Here is a 22,076-nt window from a genome sequence, read left to right as displayed (position 1 = left end):
GTTTAGGATCTGTTTGTACGTAGACTTTTTTTACTCTTAGCAGCATGCAAGTTATTAGGAACGCTCTGCCATTCGTTGATTATATTTAGAAGCTGTGGAAGGTTAGAGAATCAACGAGGGAATAGTATTCTTCCGTGATCAGAGGAAGTGTATATTCTCTGACCTGACAGGTACTAACCAAACCTGGCTGAATGCAATGAATGGCATTACTGAGGATCAGCATACTAATGAACGTGTTAGCGAAGGTATTGTGGGTTAGGGTAAGCCTTCACCTGCAATTATTGGAGTGATAATTTAAGAATTTGATTTTATGATTACTCAAAGTTGGCTGAACTTAGAGACCTATCAATGTCCCATGATTCACCGGCAGGTAATTTCGGAGAGAATAAAACGAAAGTGAAGCAAATCGGTCCAGTAGAACGGACGGACGGATTTGCCAAAGCTGTTTTAGTAAACTCGTTTAATATATAGATTTATGCATATATTTATTAGATACAGCCGACGGACGGCCATTTTACACTAATGATATAACAAATTTAAATAAGTATAATAAGATAACGATCGGTATAAACAACAATATTAAGTATCAACAGTAATTAACAACAATAACAATTTAACAAGTGAGCCTCAGTGACTCGGGCGGCAGCGCGCCGGCCTCTAACCGCTGGGTACCGTGGTTCAAATCCCGGTCACTCCATGTGAGATTTGTACTGGACAAAGCGGAGGTGGGACAGGTTTTTCTCCGGGTCATCTTTCATTCCAGCAATACTCTCCAGTATCATTTCGTTTCATCTGTCAGTCATTAATCATTGGCCTAGAGGAGTGCGACACACCTCGGCAGCCGGCACAATTCCTATCCTCGCCTCCAGTTGGGGGCTTCATTCATCCCATCCCTGACCCGGCCATTGACTGGAAAACAGGTTGTAGGTTTTCATTTTCAACAATGTAGCAAGAATGGCAACGATAGCTGACAAGGGTCGGTTACAAAGTTAACAAGAAGAAAGAGCATGGGTTGGAAGGGCGGAAGAAAATGGGAATCTGGAGAGGACTTCAAAGGAGTCTTCTAATTTTGTGTTTGAAGGATGTAATGTGTGTGAATATGTCGATATCGGGTAGTGAGGTGCCAAACGTAGGGGACGGTGGACGATAGAGCGTTGTTGCAAGATTAGGCGCGGACGGGACACATGGTGAGTATGCCGGTTGCGTGTTGGGCGGAGGGGAACGTGTATAGGGAAGTAGGCAGTAGGCCCATACTTGTCAGGCAACGGCCTATTGAGTTGTACACGCATGCACAGAAATGGCGTCCCGATGTAAACAAAGCATGGCATCAGCCCACCTCCTCGCTTAACGACCGCATTGCTGCAGGCAGGCAGCCCGCTACAAGACTGTTGTGGTTGAAATGGGCACGGTGGTGGATGTATAACAATACACACATTGTAGGCTTACCTTCAGCATTACCCGTTCACTCCTTTCTCTCCTTTTCAATACTGAAGTGACCTTCAACACTACCCCTGCACTTTCTCTCCTCCTTTTCAGTACTGGAGTGGGGCAGAGTTGATTGTTTATGTCAGGACACCATTTCTGTGCATGCATGTACATTAGGACTGTATGCCGAACCAACACAAAGCAGTATGATTTGGGGTGCTATTGGTTATGACAACACGTTAACGATAGTGCATATCTGTACGAGTGCCATGTAAATGACGTTTTGAGAGCGGTAGAGTCTGCTCTATTGTATATTTCAGTAAGACCATGCCACATTGTGTGTTGCGGTGACTCATTCATCTATAACGTGTACTAGAGCTGTTGCCTTGCGGTTGCTCTCGAGTACTCGAGTTCAGACATGAGTTTTGCGAAGCGAGTGGTCTACGCACTGGGGTCGTGTGGCTGTAAGATTACATTCAGGAGATAGTGGTTGTGATCTCATCGTCGGCAGCCCAGAAGATGGTATCCCGCGGCTTCCCATTTTACACCCGGTAAATTCCGTGCTATTCCACGTCCGTCTCCTTGGCTGAATGGTTAGTGCAGTGGCCTTTGGTTCACAGGGCCGTAGGTTCGATTCCCGGACGGATTGAGAATTTCATCTGCGTATAGGTAATTCTTCTATCTCAGGGACTTTGTATTCATCTTAATACATGTTTTCATTTACAAACAACACAGAACAGTACAAACCTCAATAGAAACACAATAGGAGAGGTATTCGACCGTTGGGCCAAATCCATACAAAGTGCCAACTCCAGATAATCAGGACAAGTTTAGAAAGAAGAAAGAAAATGTCGTGCTACTCCCGATCTTTTCACAGCGATGCTGAAAATGGATATAAGTTCACCGGACAAAAACCTAGTCGTCAAGCCTGTACAGATGGTGCAGTGAACGAGTCCCATGCTCACTCTCTCTCTATGTGTGCATAATGCCTGTAGCTCACGGTAAAATGTTTCGTAAAATTTGTTGTACAATTCATTTTATAAAAATTTGGTGAAAGCAAGTTGTGTTGCTCACGGTAAAATTACTTTATAACAACCGTGGAAGCGGTGGAAGCATCAGGATGGCCATCTATGAACTCACTTCTAAATTGAGACGTGTATGTGTTGCCATCTATCGATAAACTTTCAAACCAAGAATCAGCTGTTCAACTTACAGTGTGTTTGAGAGTATGGCTCCAACAAACAAAACAAAACTTGCTGCTTTACCTGCAATTATATGTTGTAGGCCTACAGTGGTAGAAAGGAAGAAAAGAAATGCCAGGAAACGCTGGACTCGGGATTGAATCAAAAGAAGAGAAGAAGGTAGAGGATTGCTGTCCTTGGTTGAAAATTAGTTGAGGTTAGATGACCAGCATTCATATAAGAATTAGGCGATTGTTTTTCTTCCTCTCTTCTTCCATTTCTGTTGTGGTAAAGTGACGTTTTTACTTCGTACAAACAAGGATATTTCTGGTATTCGTCCAGTGAAACACTAACAGCTTCTTTAGTCCACCCGGATCCTGCCATTTTGTTTGTTTACAATCGAGCTTCGCTATCATCATCGTGATGTCAGCTTCGCTGATTGGTTCGTTTCGTAAAATTAATTTTACGAAATAGAACATGTCCTATTTTATAAAAAAATGATCAAAGGTTTTATAAAACTTGAATTTGACCGTGAGCAATAGGAATTTTATAAAATTAAATTATTGTACAATAAATTTGACAGAAGAGCAACAGGCATTTAAGACAGTAGCGATCAGTGAGACTTTGATGTTTCAAACGGACAGTGTACGTCAACACGGGTAGATGTGAGGATGTGACAGAGTAGCAAACAGGGGTAATCGTGTACGGCAGTGCCCATAGCCATGCGATGCGTGAAGTTGCTGGATTTGTTGGTGTTTCTCAGTGGACTGTTCAACATCTCTGCAAGCACGAAACACGTAAGAATTGCGGTCAGAAAAAGAAGCTGACTGAAAGTGACCGGAGACGCGTTTCACGGCTTGTTAATCAAAATCGCTTCCAAACCTGACAGGAATTGCTGCAGTCAGTGAAGAGTTAGCGAGAGCGTGACGGGAAATGCATGAAATGAACATTTGGAGTTGGTCACCTCACAAGAGTCCATTGCTCACACAGGCACCTCAAGCTGCGCGTCTTCAATGGGCTAGAAATCATCGAACGTGGGCAGTAGCTGATTGGCGGAACGTAATGTGGTTTGACGAATTGTTTTACCTGTATTCCAACGACGCATGTCACCGAGTGCACCGAGGCTAAATGAAGCATTTCACCTGGGATGTTTGCAAGATCATGCTCAAGCCGGAGGTGGGTCTGTGATATTTTGGGGGTGTTTTTTGTAGCATGGATTGGGCCCGCTCACTGAGGTAACTACTAACATGAACCAGCATGTTTATTTAAACATGTGTTCATGAGCATTTCCCACCCTATTACATCTCAGTTGGCCTGCAAAATCACCTGATATGAACCCCATTTAAAATGATGTGGGACATTTTGGAACAGTGGATAAAACGCCGACATCAGTATCCCTGCAATTCGGAGGAACTGTGCGTTTAAATCTTCAGGGAGTAGCTTCTATATGGATGTGAAAGCTGGACACTGAATCCAATAATAGAAAAATGTATTGATGCCTTCGAAATGTACCTTGCGGATATCTTGAGTAATGAACATCTCAAATGTCGAGGTCCTTAGTCGGATGAAAATGCAAAAAGAACTACTGTTCACCATAAAACAGAGTAAAACACAATACCCAGGACATATCATGAGAGGTGAGAGGTATCAGTTATTACAGCTTATTACAGAAGGAAAGATGCAGGGGAGGAGATCTGTTGGGAGAAGATGAAATTCATGGCTGAAAGACCTTCGAAGATGGCACTGCTGTACTACAGAAGTGGCATTCCATTCTGCGCTGTCAAGATCAGAGCTAGTTACGTGGATCACCAACGGCGTCTTAAGAAGAAGAAGTGGCTTAACCTGGATGCGACGTATCTGCACAACCTTGTGGGCTCGCTTCCTAATCGAATCCAGGCGGTTATCAAGTCCAGAGGTGGAGTCACACGATATTAAATAGTGCTTGTAATTATGAAACATAAAAGCTTTCCAGTCTGTCAAACACACAATTTCAATAAAAATTATAACACTATAAGATATCTGTAAAAAACACAATATTAAACAGAGACATATTACAGTGTTGTAATTTATATTGAAAGTGTGTCTTTGACGGACTGGAATGCTTGTAAGTTACATTTAACTAAGTAGACACTAGAAAATATGGCTTCCTTGTTAACAAAGGTTGTAATGATTTCTTCAGGTTGACTAAATTTTGTCCGGTGAGGTTATGTTGGATCGACGATAAGCCACTAGCCAAAAGTGGATCTGAGTTACAAGGTGTGTCTAACAAGTACGCAATGACAGCGTGCGATTACACTGCGTGCATACGCATATAAAAAGAAGGACATCTCAAGAAGCGTTACGTAGCTGAACACACGGAGATGAAGCAGATTAGTCTGCTGCAGCCAGTCGAACGTAATGCGTGAGAATACTCGTGTCGGCATAGTGCAATGGGCCAACGCATAAATATCAAGTTTTGTTACAGACTGCGAATAACGGTGACGGAGATGCAAGTGTGCGGAACAGAAGTTGTTAGCAGAAACGCTTTCGGGATGTAGGCTACTGGAAAGTCCTAATGATGCGTCACGTCCGTTCTGCTTAGACTACCAATTCACCCAGTATCATCATCATCATCATCATCTGTTTACCCTCCAGGTTCGGTTTTTCCCTCGGACTTAGCGAGGGATCCCACCTCTACCGCCTCAAGGGCAGTGTCCTGGAGCTTCAGACTCTTGGTCGGGGATACAACTGGGGAGGATGACCAGTACCGCGCCCAGGCGGCCTCACCTGCTATGCTGAACAGGGGCCTTGTGGAGGGATGGGAAGATTGGAAGGGATAGGCAAGGAAGAGGGAAGGAAGCGGCCGTGGCCTTATGTTAGGTACCATCCCGGCATTCGCCTGGAGGAGAAGTGGGAAACCACGGAAAACCACTTCCAGGATGGCTGAGGTGGGAATCGAACCCACCTCTACTCAGTTGACCTCCCGAGGCTGAGTGGACCCCGTTCCAGCCCTCGTACCACTTTTCAAATTTCGTGGCAGAGCCGGGAATCGAACCCGGACCTCCGGGGGTGGCAGCTAATCACGCTAACCACTACACCACAGAGGTGGACCACCCAGTATCAATAACACTATTTATAGCATACATTGTAGTGCCTTCTTCCCAAATATTAAATATTGATTTTCATTAATTTCTATTCATTGTTTTCTGGTGGAGCACGTACATTCACACGGACGGAGAGACTTGACGGGAATTCAGAAATTGCACTTCGTTGTTATTCTGGTCATAACTGACACACAAATACCAACTTTTTACCATTCTAACCACAGTAAAGAAAAAAATTCTTGTTTCATTAATAAGGACTATTATAGTGAATAAAGGACAACTTATTTGATGTGAAGCAATAATAACTTGACTGTTTTCCAGAATATTCTCCGTATAATATATTTCATCACGTACTTTTTCTCAATTTAAAAAAATTCTCAACAATTATGACACAATTACAGTAAGTATTTATCATGACCTTATATCACTTAATGTCCGGCTCATTGTAATTCATTGTTAATTCCTTTGTCTCAGAGACTTGGTTCATTTATTGTTGCTGATACTCCTGTAACTTACCCACCAAGATCCTCGAGCACATTCCGATATACAGCAGACGCTGCTCACCCTGATTGGTGCATCGGCCTTACAACAGCTCCATCCGCCAAATTCACTTAATATTAAGGGGACACTATAGTGAAATTACTAACTTCTACATTTTTCAATGAATCTGTACCGTTTTTTTCTGAGGTATATCTGCTCTGATATATTAATGTTTCAAATGTTAAATAATGTACCTATAAAACTTTCTGAGTAGGATTTTTTTACTTTCATTTTACCAGCATCGTTTAAAAAAGTCTCTGGCATCACAATTTTTTTTTCCATTTGGCACCAACATTTGCGCAAATATGCTGGATAGTTACGCTAACAAATATCAGTGTCAAAGTTTATTATTATTATTATTATTATTATTATTATTATTATTATTATTATTATTATTATTATTTCATATGGCAAAATAAGAATACATTTGAAACGTAAATATTAAAATAAGCTATATACAGTATTTTGCCGGCCCCGTGATGTAGGGGTAGCGTGCCTTCCTCTTACCCGGAGGCCCCGGGTTCGATTGCCGGCCAGGTCAGGGATTTTTACCTGGACCTGAGGGCTGGTTCGAGGTCCACTCAGCCTACGTGGTTAGAATTGAGGAGCTATCTGACGGTGAGATGGCTGTCCCGGTCTAGAAAGCCAAGAATAACGGCCGAGAGGATTCGTCGTGCTGACCACACGATACGTCGTAATCTGCAGGCCTTCGGACTGAGCAGCGGTCGCTTGGTAGGCCAAGGCCCTTCAAGGCCTGTAGTGCCATGGGGTTTGGTTTGGTTTGGTTTTGATATACAGTATTTACAGATCAGGTCAATTAAAATGTAATATCCAGTGTATTCAACTAATTTACAACTTCAGCGGTGGCACTGTGTATATCTTAAATAGTTCCTTCAAATCTCCTTCTTGGACACTCCGTAGCAGTAGCGGCGATTGCCAGTTACAAGTGTTTGGGGGGCAAAACATGTACAGACAACAAAAAGTACCTGCGTTTGTGAGATATAGTGGCCCGGGGGAAGTAGGGGGTGTATAGGGCCTATACATCGAAACTGGAAAAAGGCTACCAAGTGTTAAGTTGTTATGCTCTCTGAGCGAATTTCGACAGAGAGGTAAAGGTTGACAGTCTACCAACTTCAGTGCAGTAATAATAGTATTTCTGATTCAATACTGTACAATACAATTTTCACTAAAGAAACAATATGGCACATGAATTACAATTAAATAGAAGTACAGCGTGATTATACAAGTAAAAATCACTTAGTATTTGACTTCACTCTAAGAAACTAACACACGAATCATACCTCAGTACCCATGACCTTGGCAAAAACATATACCCCTGCTACCCTTCCTCACAGCACATGCGCTATACGAATCGGATGGCCGCGACGAGCGACATTTTGGGCGTATTTCCGCTATTTTTATTATTTTGTTATTAATTAAACAAAATAAAGGAAAGAATTAGCTGATAAGACAACAGGGCTTGTAAAAATTGTTTTATTTTTTAATAATTCCTATAATTCTTTATTTCAGCCGGCTAAAATAGAATATAATGTAATGTTTTCTCGATTTGCTCCCACCCTCGCCCCCCTACTGTGCTAAATTTCACCTTCATCAGACAAAAATTGTATGATAAGGGACTCCTTTAATGAAAGAAAACATAAAGATTTTGCTAAGTCATTAAATGCAAAATAAAAATCTGCAAACTTTCACTCACTTTATAATTGCCCTACACAATAAGTGTGCCCTTCAGACTTTTTTCTTCTCTCCTCCGGTGATATTTCCATTACCTTCTTTTTCCTCGTCTCTTTACTTTCACCTGACCTCCTTTTCCTGCTTTATTGGGGCGTATCCAGTAGGAATTTAAAAAATAAAAGCACTTTTTGATACATTACACATCAGGGTATTTTTTAGTGTTCTAGACCCAATTTCGATATTTTTCTTAAAATTCATGAAATTTCACTATAGTGTCCCCTTAAGGACTGATTTTTTACTGTGATCCTAGTTATAAACTTTTACCCTTGTCCATAGGAGGATCGCGTTGGTCATCATCCTGACGCGCGCGGGACTCGACCTGGATCCCTCCGCGCTCAACAGGTTGCGAATCACCGTGCTCAAGCTCGGGCTTGGGCCCTGGATTGTGGAGTGTGTCGTGGTGGCTGTTATGACTCACTTCCTAATGGGGCTACCATGGATCTGGGGCTTGCTGCTCGGGTAAGTGCTACTCATAGAGGTGCTGATCACCAAAATGAATCCAATTTGCTCAGAAAATGTGCATTCTCGTAAAGCATGTCACATAAATCAGTATGTAAGGTTCTATCACCTCCTGCAGTTCTATATAAGACATTTCCTTTCGACGTGGGTATATTTAACCGTTCTTAAGCCTGGAAGAAGATTCTGCTCTTTGGCTTTCAACCATTCAGTTGAAGGATTTCAATGTAAGTTCGTTACGTTTACCATGAGGTGAAGTGCACCTTCGAACTATGTTTTCAATAAATAATGCTTCCGATATCTCTTGATACACAATACAAGTCAGAATCAGGTCTCAAATATTATTTGAAACAGACTTTCAGCTTATTAGGTCGTGTCGAGCTCATAATATAGTCCCGAGGTGAATAGCTCAGATAGTTGAACGCCAGCTTTCTGACCCCAGCTTGGAGGGTTCCATCCCGGCTCATACCGTGCCTCAAATACGCAATTTTCATATTTGTAGATTTACTGACACGCAAAGGAACACCTCAGCGCCTTCGAAAATTGTAAAAGTAGTGAGTGTGACGTAAAACTCATAACATTATTGCTAAAAGTAGTATAATACATACATACATAATGTAAGAGAAATCAAATAGTTAATTCTAGATTGTTATTTACAAACCTCAAGCTAACAGCTCTCTGGCAAGCATGACAAATTTGACTTTAGTGCGCAGTTCGACTTCTATCTACATACATGAGAATATCAATCGTTGAGTTTACCCCTTAAATGCCAACATAAAATTCCCCCAGGCTATCTTACGAACTAACTGTGGTATACTTCTTAAGATAGGAGGTGACAGAGTTGCACAAAGCCAATTGCTGACGCTTCACTGGCATTATTTCAGTAACCATAATTCACAAACGTGCTATTCCATTTCCCTTTGGTTAATAATATAACCCCTCTAATATTGCTTTAGTTTATTTGAAGCTACGGATCTTCTTCAGACTGGTTCAAGTGATACAACAACTGAAGACATTTTTAACATTCTTGACCATATTCCAGGTCTGTGATCGCTGCGGTTTCTCCAGCAGTGGTAGTGCCTTGTCTCTTCCGACTAAGAGGCAAGGGTTATGGAGTCGCCAAAGGAATCCCCACGCTCATCATTGCGGTGTCCGGGATCGACGATGCCACTTCCGTCGCCATCTTCGGCATCATCCACAGCGTCATGTTCTCCACTGGTGGGTAAGCCTGAGGCTACTTCATTATATATTGTATCACTCATATAACACAAACTAAACATTTGAAAACGGGCCGAAAATTGTGAGTGGTTGGAATTTGGAATTCATATTCCGAATAACATTGAAATATATACAGGGTTATTCACCTAAGTTGTCCACCTCAGATATCTTCTGATCCGTTAAAAATGTAGGCATTCTGCTTCAATATTCTTCGGTTTTATTAAGAGGTTCATGAAGCACTATCCAAATAGTCTCCATCACGTAACTTACGTAATTATCAAAAAACCGGTATCAACTTAATTTAACCGGGCGAGTTGGCCGTGCGCGTAGAGGCGTGCGGCTGTGAGCTTGCATCCGGGAGATAGTAGGTTCGAATCCCACTATCGGCAGCCCTGAAGATGGTTTTCCGTGGTTTCCCATTTTCACACCAGGCAAATGCTGGGGCTGTACCTTAATTAAGGCCACGGCCGATTCCTTCCAACGCCTAGGCCTTTCCTATCCCATCGTCGCCATAAGACCTATCTGTGTCGGTGCGACGTAAAGCCCCTAGCAACTTAATTTCTTTAATGGAACTACAGTACTTTCGCCCAATGTAACAATTAAGAATCAAGCGACAAGTTCAGTGATGTGCTTATTTTGAAAATCTGACGAGTGCCGTTGGGAATATGAAAGGGTTTCATATGTGCAGGCATTAGACAGAGACCGATGGGCCACACGCTCTGATGCTGCGTGACTCACACATTGTTGCTAAACACACATACAGTACCTCGCCCTTATCTCGAGCGAGCCTCGAGGAACAACAATATGATGTACAGTGAAATGATAAGGGGGTATGGCTTTTGGTGCCGGGAGTGTCCGTGGACATGTTCGGCTCGCCAGGTGCAGGTCTCTTGGTTTGACTCCCGTAGGTGACCTGCGCGTCGTGATGAGGTTGAAGTGATGGCGATGAAGACGACACATACACCCAGCCCCCGTGCCAGCGAAATTAACCAATGATGGTTGAAATCTCCGACCCTGCCAGGAATCGAACCCGGGACTTCTGTGACCAAAGGGCAGCACGCTGACCATTTAGACATGGAGCAGGACTGATGTACAGTATTTTGGAGTTACAGAACTTTTATTCATTGATGTAGAATCAGAAAGAGATGAGGTAACACAGAGAAACTGTACTACTGTACTTCAAGTGTTTCATTGTACTTCTCATGAGTACACAGTACATGAAATCATCTACTTTAAAATCCAATTAATGACATGATCATTGGTGAAAATGGATGCAAAGATGAACGAAGAACGTTATTGTTACCTTCTTTGGTCCTCCTTAAAGTCACCATGTAAGATCGATATACCTTACTACAGGCACTGATCAAGTTCAGAGTAAATTACCGTTGGTGTGCTAGCATACACCACTGTTTAGACATTATGGTTCAGGTAATTTTATTTTTAGGAGCATTGTTTCATTCTCCCCGTTTTCAACTACTCACATCGCGCAGGGAAATATACAGTCCGTCAAAAAGTAGTTGAGTAGTGTTTATCAACAAGGCGTGAGACACGCAGTATGCGCTCTACGTCAGAGCGAGTGGCGCATCACTTTCTGTCTGCACATATGAAACCCTTTAATATTTACAACAGTACTCGTCAGATTTTTAAAATAATCACATCAATGAATTTGTCACTTGATTCTTAGTTGTTATGTTGGGTGAAACTGGTATATTCCAATTTCTTTAAACGAAGTTGCTACCGGGTTCACGGTAATTACATGCGTGATGGAGACAAATTGGACAGTAATTTACGATTAAGAATTTGAAAACAGAAGGTATATATCTTTAACAGATCAGAAGATACTGGAAATGGACAACTTAGGTGAATAACCCTGTATATGAATGTCATAAAATGTACCTGTTGGTGTGATTGTTGGAACAGATTTAATGCAATTCAAAACTTGGTAAGTTAACTATGTTCCAAGCCACAGTTTGAATATAACACACGTAAAATGATGAAAACATAATGGTATTAGACTAGCTGGGTTTTTGGTTGTGATTATTAGGTATGGCTTTAAGTGCCGGGAGTGTTCAAGGACATTTTCTGCTCGCCAGTTTTGTAGCTTTTTTTACCCGGGACACCCCACGGGACTGAGCTAAATGTGCTGCTGTGTGAGGGTGTTGTCTGTGGATGTAGAGTAGGTGTAATTGTACAGGTTAGGAATGGGAGGGAAGTGGCTGTGGCCTTGAAAAAGGTACCATCCACGCATTTTCCTGGAGCTGAAATGAGAAACCACGGAAAACCATTTCGAAGATGGCTGACGTGTCATTCGAACCCACCTGTACCCCGAATACAGAGCCAGCAACCATAACTGAGCGTGCCACAACGCACTGAGCTAAAGCACCTGAAGTCACCTTTTCTATTACAAAGGAAAGGTCCTCTTTTTAAAATCGTCCTCCTGGCAACCAATTCGACCACAGACACGCCACCATTTGTACCCGTAGTGGTAGAGTGTCTGTGACGTATTGGGGAAGATGTTCAATAAATTTAAAAATTCTTTGCAATTATTTAACAAAAGACTAGGTAAGCAACAGATGTCCGCCTCTGTGGTGTAGTGGTTAGTGTGATTAGCTGCCACCCCCGGAGGCCCGGGTTCGATTCCCGGCTCTGCCACGAAATTTGAAAAGTGGTACGAGGGCTGGAACGGGGTCCACTCAGCCTCGGGAGGTCAACTGAGTAGAGGTGGGTTCGATTCCAACCTCAGCCATCCTGGAAGTGGTTTTATGTGGTTTCCCACTTCTCCTCCAGGCAAATGCCGGGATGGTACCTAACTTAAGGCCACGGCCGCTTCCTTCCCTCTTTCTTGTCTATCCCTTCCAAAAACTCCCCATCCGGCACCCAGGCCCCTGTTCAGCATAGCAGGTGAGGCCGCTTGGGCAAGGTACTGGTCATCCTCCCCACTTGTATCCCCCGACCCAGTGTCTGAAGCTCCAGGACACTGCCCTTGAGGTGGTAGATGTAGGAACCCTCGCTGAGTCCGGGGGTAAAGCCAACCCTGGAGGGTAAGCAGATTAAGAAAGAAAGAATAATATTAAGAATAATGTTATTTGTTTTACGTCCCACTGACTACTTTTTAAGGTCTTCAGAGACGCCGAGGTGCCGGAATTTAGTCCCGCAGGAGTTCTTTTACGTGCCAGTAAATCTACCGACACGAGGCTGTCGTATTTGAGCACCTTCAAATACCACCGGACTGAGCCAGGATCGAACCTGCCAAGTTGGGGTTAGAAAGCCAGCGCCTTAACCGTCTGAGCCACTCAGCCCGGCAAGAAAGAAAGAAAGAAAGGAAGCAACAAATAGGGAATTTGCAATCTGGACGACTGCCCAAAATGTAGATCAGTGGTGATTGATTGATTGATTGATTGATTGATTGATTGATTGATTGATTGATTGATTGATTGATTGATTGATTGATTGATTGATTGATTGATTGATTGATTGATTGATTGATTGATTGATTGATTGATTGATTGATTGATTGATTGATTGATTGATTGATTCGTCCCGTCGGATGAGGACGTTATGCCTTGAGCTGACCCGTTGTTGTAATTCGACAAAAGTAGGTGGTGGTGATTATTGTTGTAAGAGGAAGTACAACTAGGCAACCATCCTCTGTTAACATTAATCAGAAGGAAAACTGAAGGTATCGGCAAAAGAAAGGGAAGTGTCACGAAGGGCGTGAAAATAAAAGACTCCCTTAACCTCGAAAGCCTAATATCGTCGGGGTCGGAAAAGAGCAAGAGTTGACCAAGGGAGGTCAGGTAGGAAAAAATAAAAGGGAGGATCCTGACATAAGCAAGTGGAAACAATGCTAGACGCAGCTAGGCTAGCCATGGTCGCTAACCCACGCTCCCAAGTTGAGAGCCGCCTCTTATGACAGGCAGGGGATACCGTGGATGTACTCTACCGTCCCCAAACACAGGAGGAACGACAGAAATAGGCTATGTGCTCACACTGGATTTTACTCTTATCTCATTACCATCAACAGCATCACCACCACTACCACACACTCAGTCCCGCAGGTCGCTCATGGGAGTCAAGTAGAGACACCTACACCAGGCCTTTCTGGAGGCCACACGATAATAGTCGATCAAAACCCGAGACTTTTTCAAATAACACGGTGAGAGGACGTTGACTTCCTAAAATAATTAATAAATATTGATGCATCATTCGAAATACTAGTAAAACAACTAACCACAAATCTAATCTTTATATCATTGCAGATTCCCTCGCCTACCAGATTATCCAAGGTCCTCTTTCTATCATCGGAGGAGTGGGATTTGGAGTTCTTTGGGGATTCTTAGCCAAATATGTTCCGGAGAAGGATGATGTAAGTAACAGTATTGAACCTTAATGCCTTAATAAAAAGAATTTTTGACTTCTTCAACATCTTTACACATTGTCTTTGCTACGCCGTTGAGAGAGGATGCTGGGAATTCCCCGGAGAGCTCTTCTTACGAATGTTCCCGTTTTGGAACAACTTCAGAAAACAACACAACTGCCAAGGTCTTGTGCCATCTTGAAATCGTCATGCGTATAGAAAATATCTTACAAAATACAAGTGGACCAGCGCTGCTCTGCAGCAGTCGTTATAAATAAGTCAGATAACTCGTCTTGATATGCCTGTCGTAGACATATTGTTATGTCTGCCCTTTTCAATGGTTTCATGAACGTTTAATAAGAAGTGCGTTATGGTATGCCGCAGTTCGTAGTCAGAATTCATCCATTCTGACGTCATCATGGCGTCTGTTTGGTAAGCATTTATCCATATGTTCGCTTTCTTTATCCTGAAGTTCTTGATGTAAGGCATGGTATAGTATCGTAGAAAGCAATAGTAATTTTAATCTCTGTTCTTATGAGCTCATAGCTTAGTCTCGAAGGAGCGTTTTCTGCCATTCAGAGAACTTTTTTTAAGATACGTGGCCTTCACTCTTTCTAGTGTATAGTGTGTCTGCTAGGTCATCAGCCCAGAGGCTGGTTGGATCCTCAAATAGCACCACCAAAGGTTATGCGGTTATAAGTAAGGCTCTATAAGATGGGTATGCTTAGCCGCCATTTTGGTTCATACATGAGCAATTGGCCATGTGATCAAACTCTAGTTTCTCCTACGAGCGCTCGCTTCGTCACGTTGAACGTATTGCTTTAATCACCGCGTACAGGGACAGAATAGTGCTATATTTGTGTGGATGTTTACTACATAATGGTGGGTTGTTCTGCAGCTAATTGTAGTAATGTCTCTACTGAGGTATACAGGTTGTTTAGATTCTCTTCTGGTCTGCATTATGCCTCCACTGCCTCTTCTACACCTCCTACTTCAACTGCAGACTTAAACCTGCTTCCAGCTCCCGCTGACGTTACTACATCCCTTAATTCAGACACATTGATCATTCAATATTCAGTTCTGCCCCTAAAGTCCGGCAACAGGAGTTCAACATAAAAACACCACAGTTACAATATTTGTCAAAACTAACGTCATATGGAAGAAATTATTTGTTTAACATTGGTGGTAATACAATAAATGGATTTTTGTAAACCAAGATCTGTGGTAGGCCTAAACTATAAGCTTACTGACTCAAGCTCTGAAATATTCGTATTTTTTAACATTGGGGTGATCTAAAGAAACCAAATTGTGAATTTATGAAATTAATTTGTAACTGTGAGGTCTACTATAGGGACTATAAGCATTATATAATGCAAAATGGTGCAAATCTTGTAACGGAGAAAAATTTGAATGATAAATGTAGCAGTACATATTCTCCAACATGCTGTAATTTAAAAGAAAAAATGTTAGACACTTCTTCAAAATTCTATCCTATATTGTTGTAGACTTTAAAAAAATATATAGAAACGAGGTAAAATCTATGGAACTGCTTCGGAAAAGAAGAGAAAAATGTAAGCAAGGAATGGAATGTTATTGTTTTGCAAATACTGTAATAAAAAGAAGACAGTAAATTTGTAAAATATTACTCAAATATCTTTTCTTATGTGCTGCCCGAGCAAGTTAACCAATGTTGCAACCCTTTCTTTCTTTCTTTCTTTCTTTCTTTCTTTCTTTCTTTCTTTTCTAATCTGCTTACCCTCCAGGGTTGGTTTTTCCCTCGGACTCAGCGAGGGATCCCACCTCTACCGTCTGAAGGGCAATGTCCTGGAGCGTGAGACATTGGGTCGGGGGATACTACTGGGGAGGATGACCAGAACCTCGCAAGGCGGCCTCACCTGCTGTGCTGAACAGGGGCATGAGTGGGGGATGGGAAGATTGGAAGGGATAGACAAGGAAGAGGGAAGGAAGAGGCCGTGGTCTTAAGTTAGGTACCATCCCGGCATTTGCCTGGAGAAGTGGAAAACCACGGGTGGCTGAGGTAGGAATCGAACCCACCTCTACCGAGGCTGAGTGGACCCCGTTCCAGCCCTCGAACCACTTTTCAAATTTCATGGCAGAGCCGGGAATCGAACCCGGGCCTCCGGTCGCAGCAGCAAATCACACTAATCACTGCACCACAGAGGCGGACTGTTACAACCCTTTGAAATTTAATAAGGTGAATCGTGTTGAGAAATCATACTACTACTCCTCAAAGCAGAGGAATCTCTGTGAAAAAGAAGTACTGTTAACTTTGCCAAAGTCAAAAAATGTCAATATTCTCCACAGCTCGTAGGTCACTCCCCTTACAAGTCACTGGTAACTGATTATCAGTGCAATACTTCAGGTTGGGGGAGAAGATTCAGCTATAGAAGTAGTTATCCAGAATGTAATTATTTTGTTTCATGAATGTTCGGTTAAACAAACTAAAATCCTCTGTTCATTACAACTGCATAAGCTGATGAGATTAATAACACTCACCAAAACCGAGCTCGATAGTTGCAGTCGCTTAAGTGCGGCCAGTATCCGGTATTCGGGAGATAGTGAGTTCGAACCCCTCTATCTGCAGCCCCGAAGATATTCTTCCGTGGTATCCCATCTTCACACCAGGCAAATGCTGGGACTGTACTTTAATTAAGGCCACGGCTGCTTCCTTCCCACTCCTAGCCCTCCCCTGTCCCATCGTCGCCATAAGACCTATCTGTGTCAGTGCGACGTAAAGCAACCTGTAAAAAAATACACTCACCAAAAATAAAGTTTATTTTGCACAGAATGTCTTTTAAATACTGGTAAATAAGAAAAGGGACTGAATTTTAGAAGAAAGAAATAAACTTAAAGAATCCCAGGTACTTGGGTGTGTTCGTCTTCGTACATCACATTTCAGCGTTGTTTTTGTTCGAAGAATATTTTTCTTATTATTTCGACAACATTGAAAATAACGCTGAATCAATTTTACGCAAGTATGAAATACCGACTGAGATCATGTGGTACCAAATCTTCTATCACAATTTATATATCTTCAACACTGACCGATTACCACGTCAAATTCCACGATTTAAGAATGACAGTAGCCTATATCAATACCACGATGTCCCTCATTTGATTAGATGGTACCGCGGGGCATAGCTTACGAACAACCTATCTATTTATCAATAATATAATAATAAAAAACCGATTTATTGTTAAGCTATTTTTTCTAATATTTATCGGGTGAGAGTACATCCCTAGTTTGTTTGTTTATTAAGAGGAAAATTATCAACGGCGTTGCTTTTACAATTACCGTCTCGAGTAAAATTACACAATACGGTACGAAATATACTAATATTTATGTTGAGTAATCGTTTGAGTAATGCTGAGAATGAGTATTTTTACAGTATGTTAGTTTAGCATTATTTTCTAGTGCCGAGAACAGTAAAAAAGAAGGATATATAAGGCTGGGGCGGCCAACTGTCTTACCAACGTAGTGCAGGAATGAACCATAATGGCGGGCGAGCATACCTAGTCTTTAGAGAGCCCTAGTTATAAGGAAACCCCAAAACCCAATGGCAGCACCAAAATGAGGCGTACTAGGCAAGATAAGTGAGGTAGTTTGCCATTGCTTTCCTTACTGGGTCAGAAAGTACTATTGCAGCACGAATGACCCTATGAGTAGAACCTTTCATAACACTCAGATGCACAAGTCGTGCTCTGAATGTCATTACGCAGTACTACCCATACCCCAGCAGCTTCCATATTGTCACAGCCATGGATGTTAACTGGGACTTCGGTGGAAGCTACACTTTACTCTGGTCTGTGCCAAGAGATGGATTCAAAAGTACTGTATCCATCAAGAAATGACAGCAGGCAGTTAGTACGCGAACTTTTTCTTGAGCCCTGAGCTCCACAGTGCTGAATGGGAACTAGGGCTCAAGAAAAGGTTCGCGTACTATAGCTAGGTTATCCTTCGACAGGTGGTCCCAGGTAATGACTAAGGCGTATGTCATGATGAGGTCTGTTTGTACTTAGACTTTTGTCTCTTAGCAGCATGTAAGTTATTAAGAACGCTCTGCCATCTGTCGAATATACTGTATTTTGAAGCTGCAAAAGGTTAGAGAATCAAAGGGTATCTAGGAATCCTAATCAGATGAGGTGTATACTATCTAGATTGACGGGTACTAATCAAAAATGGCTGCATGCAATGACATTACTAGGGATGAAAATCACATATATCAGAATATTAATGAAAGTGTTAGTCGGTTAGCAACCTGAAGTAGAGCATGCATTGCGGGTTAGCGTAAGCCTTCGCCTGCAATTGTTGGAGCGATCATTTAATGATTTGATTTTATTATTAGTCAAAGTTAGCTGAACTTGGAGACCTATCAATATCTCATGATTCACCGGCAAGTCATTCCGTAGAGAATACAATAGAAATGAAGCAAATCGGCCCAGTGGGACGGACGGACGGATTTGCCAAAGCTGTTTTTAGTACTCTCTTTTAATATATAGAATTATGATCGTGGAGGGTAATGTCCAAGGAACACGAACCCGCGGACGTGTACTGTAACGGCAAGGTGGATTGGGATAAAAGTTTCGAGAGATCAATTTAACGCTTTTAGAAATATAGGGATGATGCAAACTGATCCGTCAGCCTGCTGCATCATGACAGCCACAACGCCTCAGTCATGAGAACCAAGGAAAAATATAGTTTGGGGGTACTGTACGTTTGATATAAAAGATTCCATTCCATACAACGTGGTACATTCAGTAGCAAAAAGGAATCTAGATTTGAGAGCGTGATAATTGAGCGACATCGCCTCTTGTTTCTCACCAAGGTGGTCACGGTTCGAATACCCGACGATGATTGAGAGATTTTTCAAATGAAAAGTCACGTCTCTGAAATTCGATTTCCACGTAAAACTGGATTTTTTTATGACGATGAGTGCGATATCAACTGTCACGTAAAACCATAAGCTTGTTGCTAGTGGCTTTTCGTAGCACCGACACAGATAGGTCTTATTGCGACGATAGGATAGGAAAAGCCTAGGAGGTAGAAGGAAGCGGCCGTGGCCTTAATTAAGGTACAGTCCCAGCATTTGCCTGGTGTGAAAATGGGAAACCACGGAAAACCATCTTCAGGGCTGCCGACAGTGGGATTCGAATCCACTATCTCCCGGATGCAAGCTCACAGCCGCGCGCCCCTACGCGCACGGTCAACTCGCCCGGTAACAAGAAGCTTTGAGCCTAGACCTACAGTACCTTGAATATTTTGTAAGTGCCTTGTAAATGAAGCTTCCTGACTACAAACTGGTGGTGGTGATTATTGTTTTAAGAGGAAGTACAACTGGGTAATCATCCTCTATTGACAGTAATCAGAGGAAAAAGTCGAACAGATCCAACCCTTCGAAAAATGAAGATACGGGCAAAAGAAAAGGTAGGACCACGAAGGGCGTGAAAATGAAAGACTCCCCAGGCCACGCCAGTCTAATACCGAGGAGGTTGGATAGGAAACTTGAAAGTGAAGAGCGTGACGCAAGTATAGTAGCTCAGACGGTTGAGGCGCTGGCCTTCCGACCCCAACTTGGCAGGTTCGATCCTGGCTCAGTCCGGTGGTATTTGAAGGTGCTCAAATACGTCAGCCTCGTGTCGGTAGATTTACCGGCACGTAAAAGAACTCCTGTGGGACTAAATTTCGGCACCTCCGCGTCTGCGAAAACCGTAAAATGTAGTTAGTGGGACATAAAGCCAATAACATTTTTATTGACACAAGTAAGTAGCAACAATGCCGGAATCAGCCTGAGGCCTTTTGATCACCTTTCCGTGCTACCCAGTTGACAGCCCCTGGGATCCCCTTTCAGTCACCTCTTACGACAGACACGGAGTACCGTGGAAGTGTTCTATCACGTAACCATAGGGCTGTGACTACAAATTATCTGCTGATTTCGGAAAGAAGATCCTGGAATAATCAGAGAAGAATGTATCTAAGTGTTCAATATCTCGTTTTCAAGAGGGGAGAAATTAGCATCAAACACAGACGCACAGCGAGTGTTATCGTAGCGTAATTGCTTTGGTACGATGCTGTCAGCTCGGAGGTCTATATTCAAAACCCTCCCCCTGGCGAAGTTGGACTGGAACGCTCATGCCGGTCTAAAGTCACGAACAGATTTACCAACACCGCTTCGCAAACATATTTGAATTCACCCGCAAAGCGATCTGTTTGACTAACTTCAGCAGCTGATAAAATGACTCCGGCGCGAGATATCGAATTATTTCTTTCAAATTATTTATCACCATGACCAACCTTCTACCACTGATACACCCGGTTCCCGTTGTTTCTGACCACACTGTATACTTTTGTTTAGAATGAAGATAGATATCAAACCCATACTAGGTACTTCATTTTCACAATATGCGGTACGTATTTCACGTCAAAACCTACGACCGACACTCCGACACAGCCACGTTTGAATTTAGTTTTTCATCTTCAGATATCGCAAGTATCGAAGAAACATCACACTAACTTCCATTATCTGACAGCATTCCCACACAAAGCTTACGTGGGATTAACAATTATGGTATCCATAACCACAAAAGGCAGTCATTATCATCATCAACACGTCAAACGTAATGACAGCTTTATGAAGTAATCTTAAACGTAACCATGTTTTGAGGTAGGCCTTGTCCGTGACTGTGAAATAATAAATCACTGTCACCAGTTCACCACCTGACGATGGAACACAGTATCCGAAACGCAATGTGAAGTGAATCATTTCAAAAGTGACTGGTAACAGTGATTTACTATTTCACAGACCAGCTCCATGGCTAAATGGTTAGCATACTGGCCTCTGGCCAAGGGATCCGGGATTCGATTCCTGGCTGGGTCGGGGATTTTAACCTTGATAGGTTCATATCTCTAGCTCGGGGGCTGGGTGTTTGTACCATATTCAACAAAGACCCTTAGACTGAAATCTAATAAAAAGATACTAACCGAACTTCGTATTCCGCTTATTAGATCTCAGATTAACAAAATACACTGACTGACAGAGCAAATGCAACACCAAGAAGGAGTGGTCAGAACTTTATGCCAATTGCAGGGTAGACTGACGTCACTGAGGTATGCTCATGATGTGAAATGCGCCGCTGTGCTGCGCACGTAGCGAACGATAAATGGGACACGGCGTTGGCGAATGGCCCACTTCGTACCGTGATTTCTCAGCCGACAGTCATTGTAGAACGTGTTGTCGTGTGCCACAGGACACGTGTATAGCTAAGAATGCCAGGCCGCCGTCAACGGAGGCATTTCCAGCAGACAGACAACTTTACGAGGGGTATGGTGATCGGGCTGAGAAGGGCAGGTTGGTCGCTTCGTCAAATCGCAGCTGATACCCATAGGGATGTGTCCACGGTGCAGCGCCTGTGGCGAAGATGGTTGGCGCAGGGACATGTGGCACGTGCGAGGGGTCCAGGCGCAGCCCGAGTGACGTCAGCACGCGAGGATCGGCGCATCCGCCGCCAAGCGGTGGCAGCCCCGCACGCCACGTCAACCGCCATTCTTCAGCATGTGCAAGACACCCTGGCTGTTCCAATATCGACCAGAACAATTTCCCGTCGATTGGTTGAAGGAGGCCTGCACTCCCGGCGTCCGCTCAGAAGACTACCATTGACTCCACAGCATAGACGTGCACGCCTGGCATGGTGCCGGGCTAGAGCGACTTGGATGAGGGAATGGCGGAACGTCGTGTTCTCCGATGAGTCACGCTTCTGTTCTGTCAGTGATAGTCACCGCAGACGAGTGTGGCGTCGGCGTGGAGAAAGGTCAAATCCGGCAGTAACTGTGGAGCGCCCTACCGCTAGACAACGCGGCATCATGGTTTGGGGCGCTATTGCGTATGATTCCACGTCACCTCTAGTGCGTATTCAAGGCACGTTAAATGCCCACCGCTACGTGCAGCATGTGCTGCGGCCGGTGGCACTCCCGTACCTTCAGGGGCTGCCCAATGCTCGCACACACTGCTCGCATCTCCCAACAGGCTCTACGAGGTGTACAGATGC

General features: G+C 43.1%; 1 protein-coding gene across 3 annotated transcripts in view; it reads left to right on the top strand.

The window, feature by feature from the left end:
- Nha1 (Na[+]/H[+] hydrogen antiporter 1) overlaps positions 1-22,076 on the top strand; it is a 450,871-nt gene that overhangs the window by 394,564 nt on the left and 34,231 nt on the right. For all 3 annotated transcript variants that reach the window (XM_067148046.2, XM_067148052.2, XM_067148058.2), the window contains 3 exons: positions 8,258-8,440; positions 9,480-9,655; positions 13,915-14,021. In XM_067148046.2, coding sequence (XP_067004147.2) covers positions 8,258-8,440; positions 9,480-9,655; positions 13,915-14,021 — 466 coding nt within the window. The remainder of the gene's footprint in view (positions 1-8,257; positions 8,441-9,479; positions 9,656-13,914; positions 14,022-22,076) is intronic.

Source organism: Anabrus simplex, chromosome 1, assembly GCF_040414725.1.
Source record: "Anabrus simplex isolate iqAnaSimp1 chromosome 1, ASM4041472v1, whole genome shotgun sequence".
Lineage (NCBI taxonomy): Eukaryota > Metazoa > Arthropoda > Insecta > Orthoptera > Tettigoniidae > Anabrus > Anabrus simplex.
Note: the sequence above shows the minus strand (reverse complement) of the source record. Positions and strands in the feature narration are given on the sequence as shown.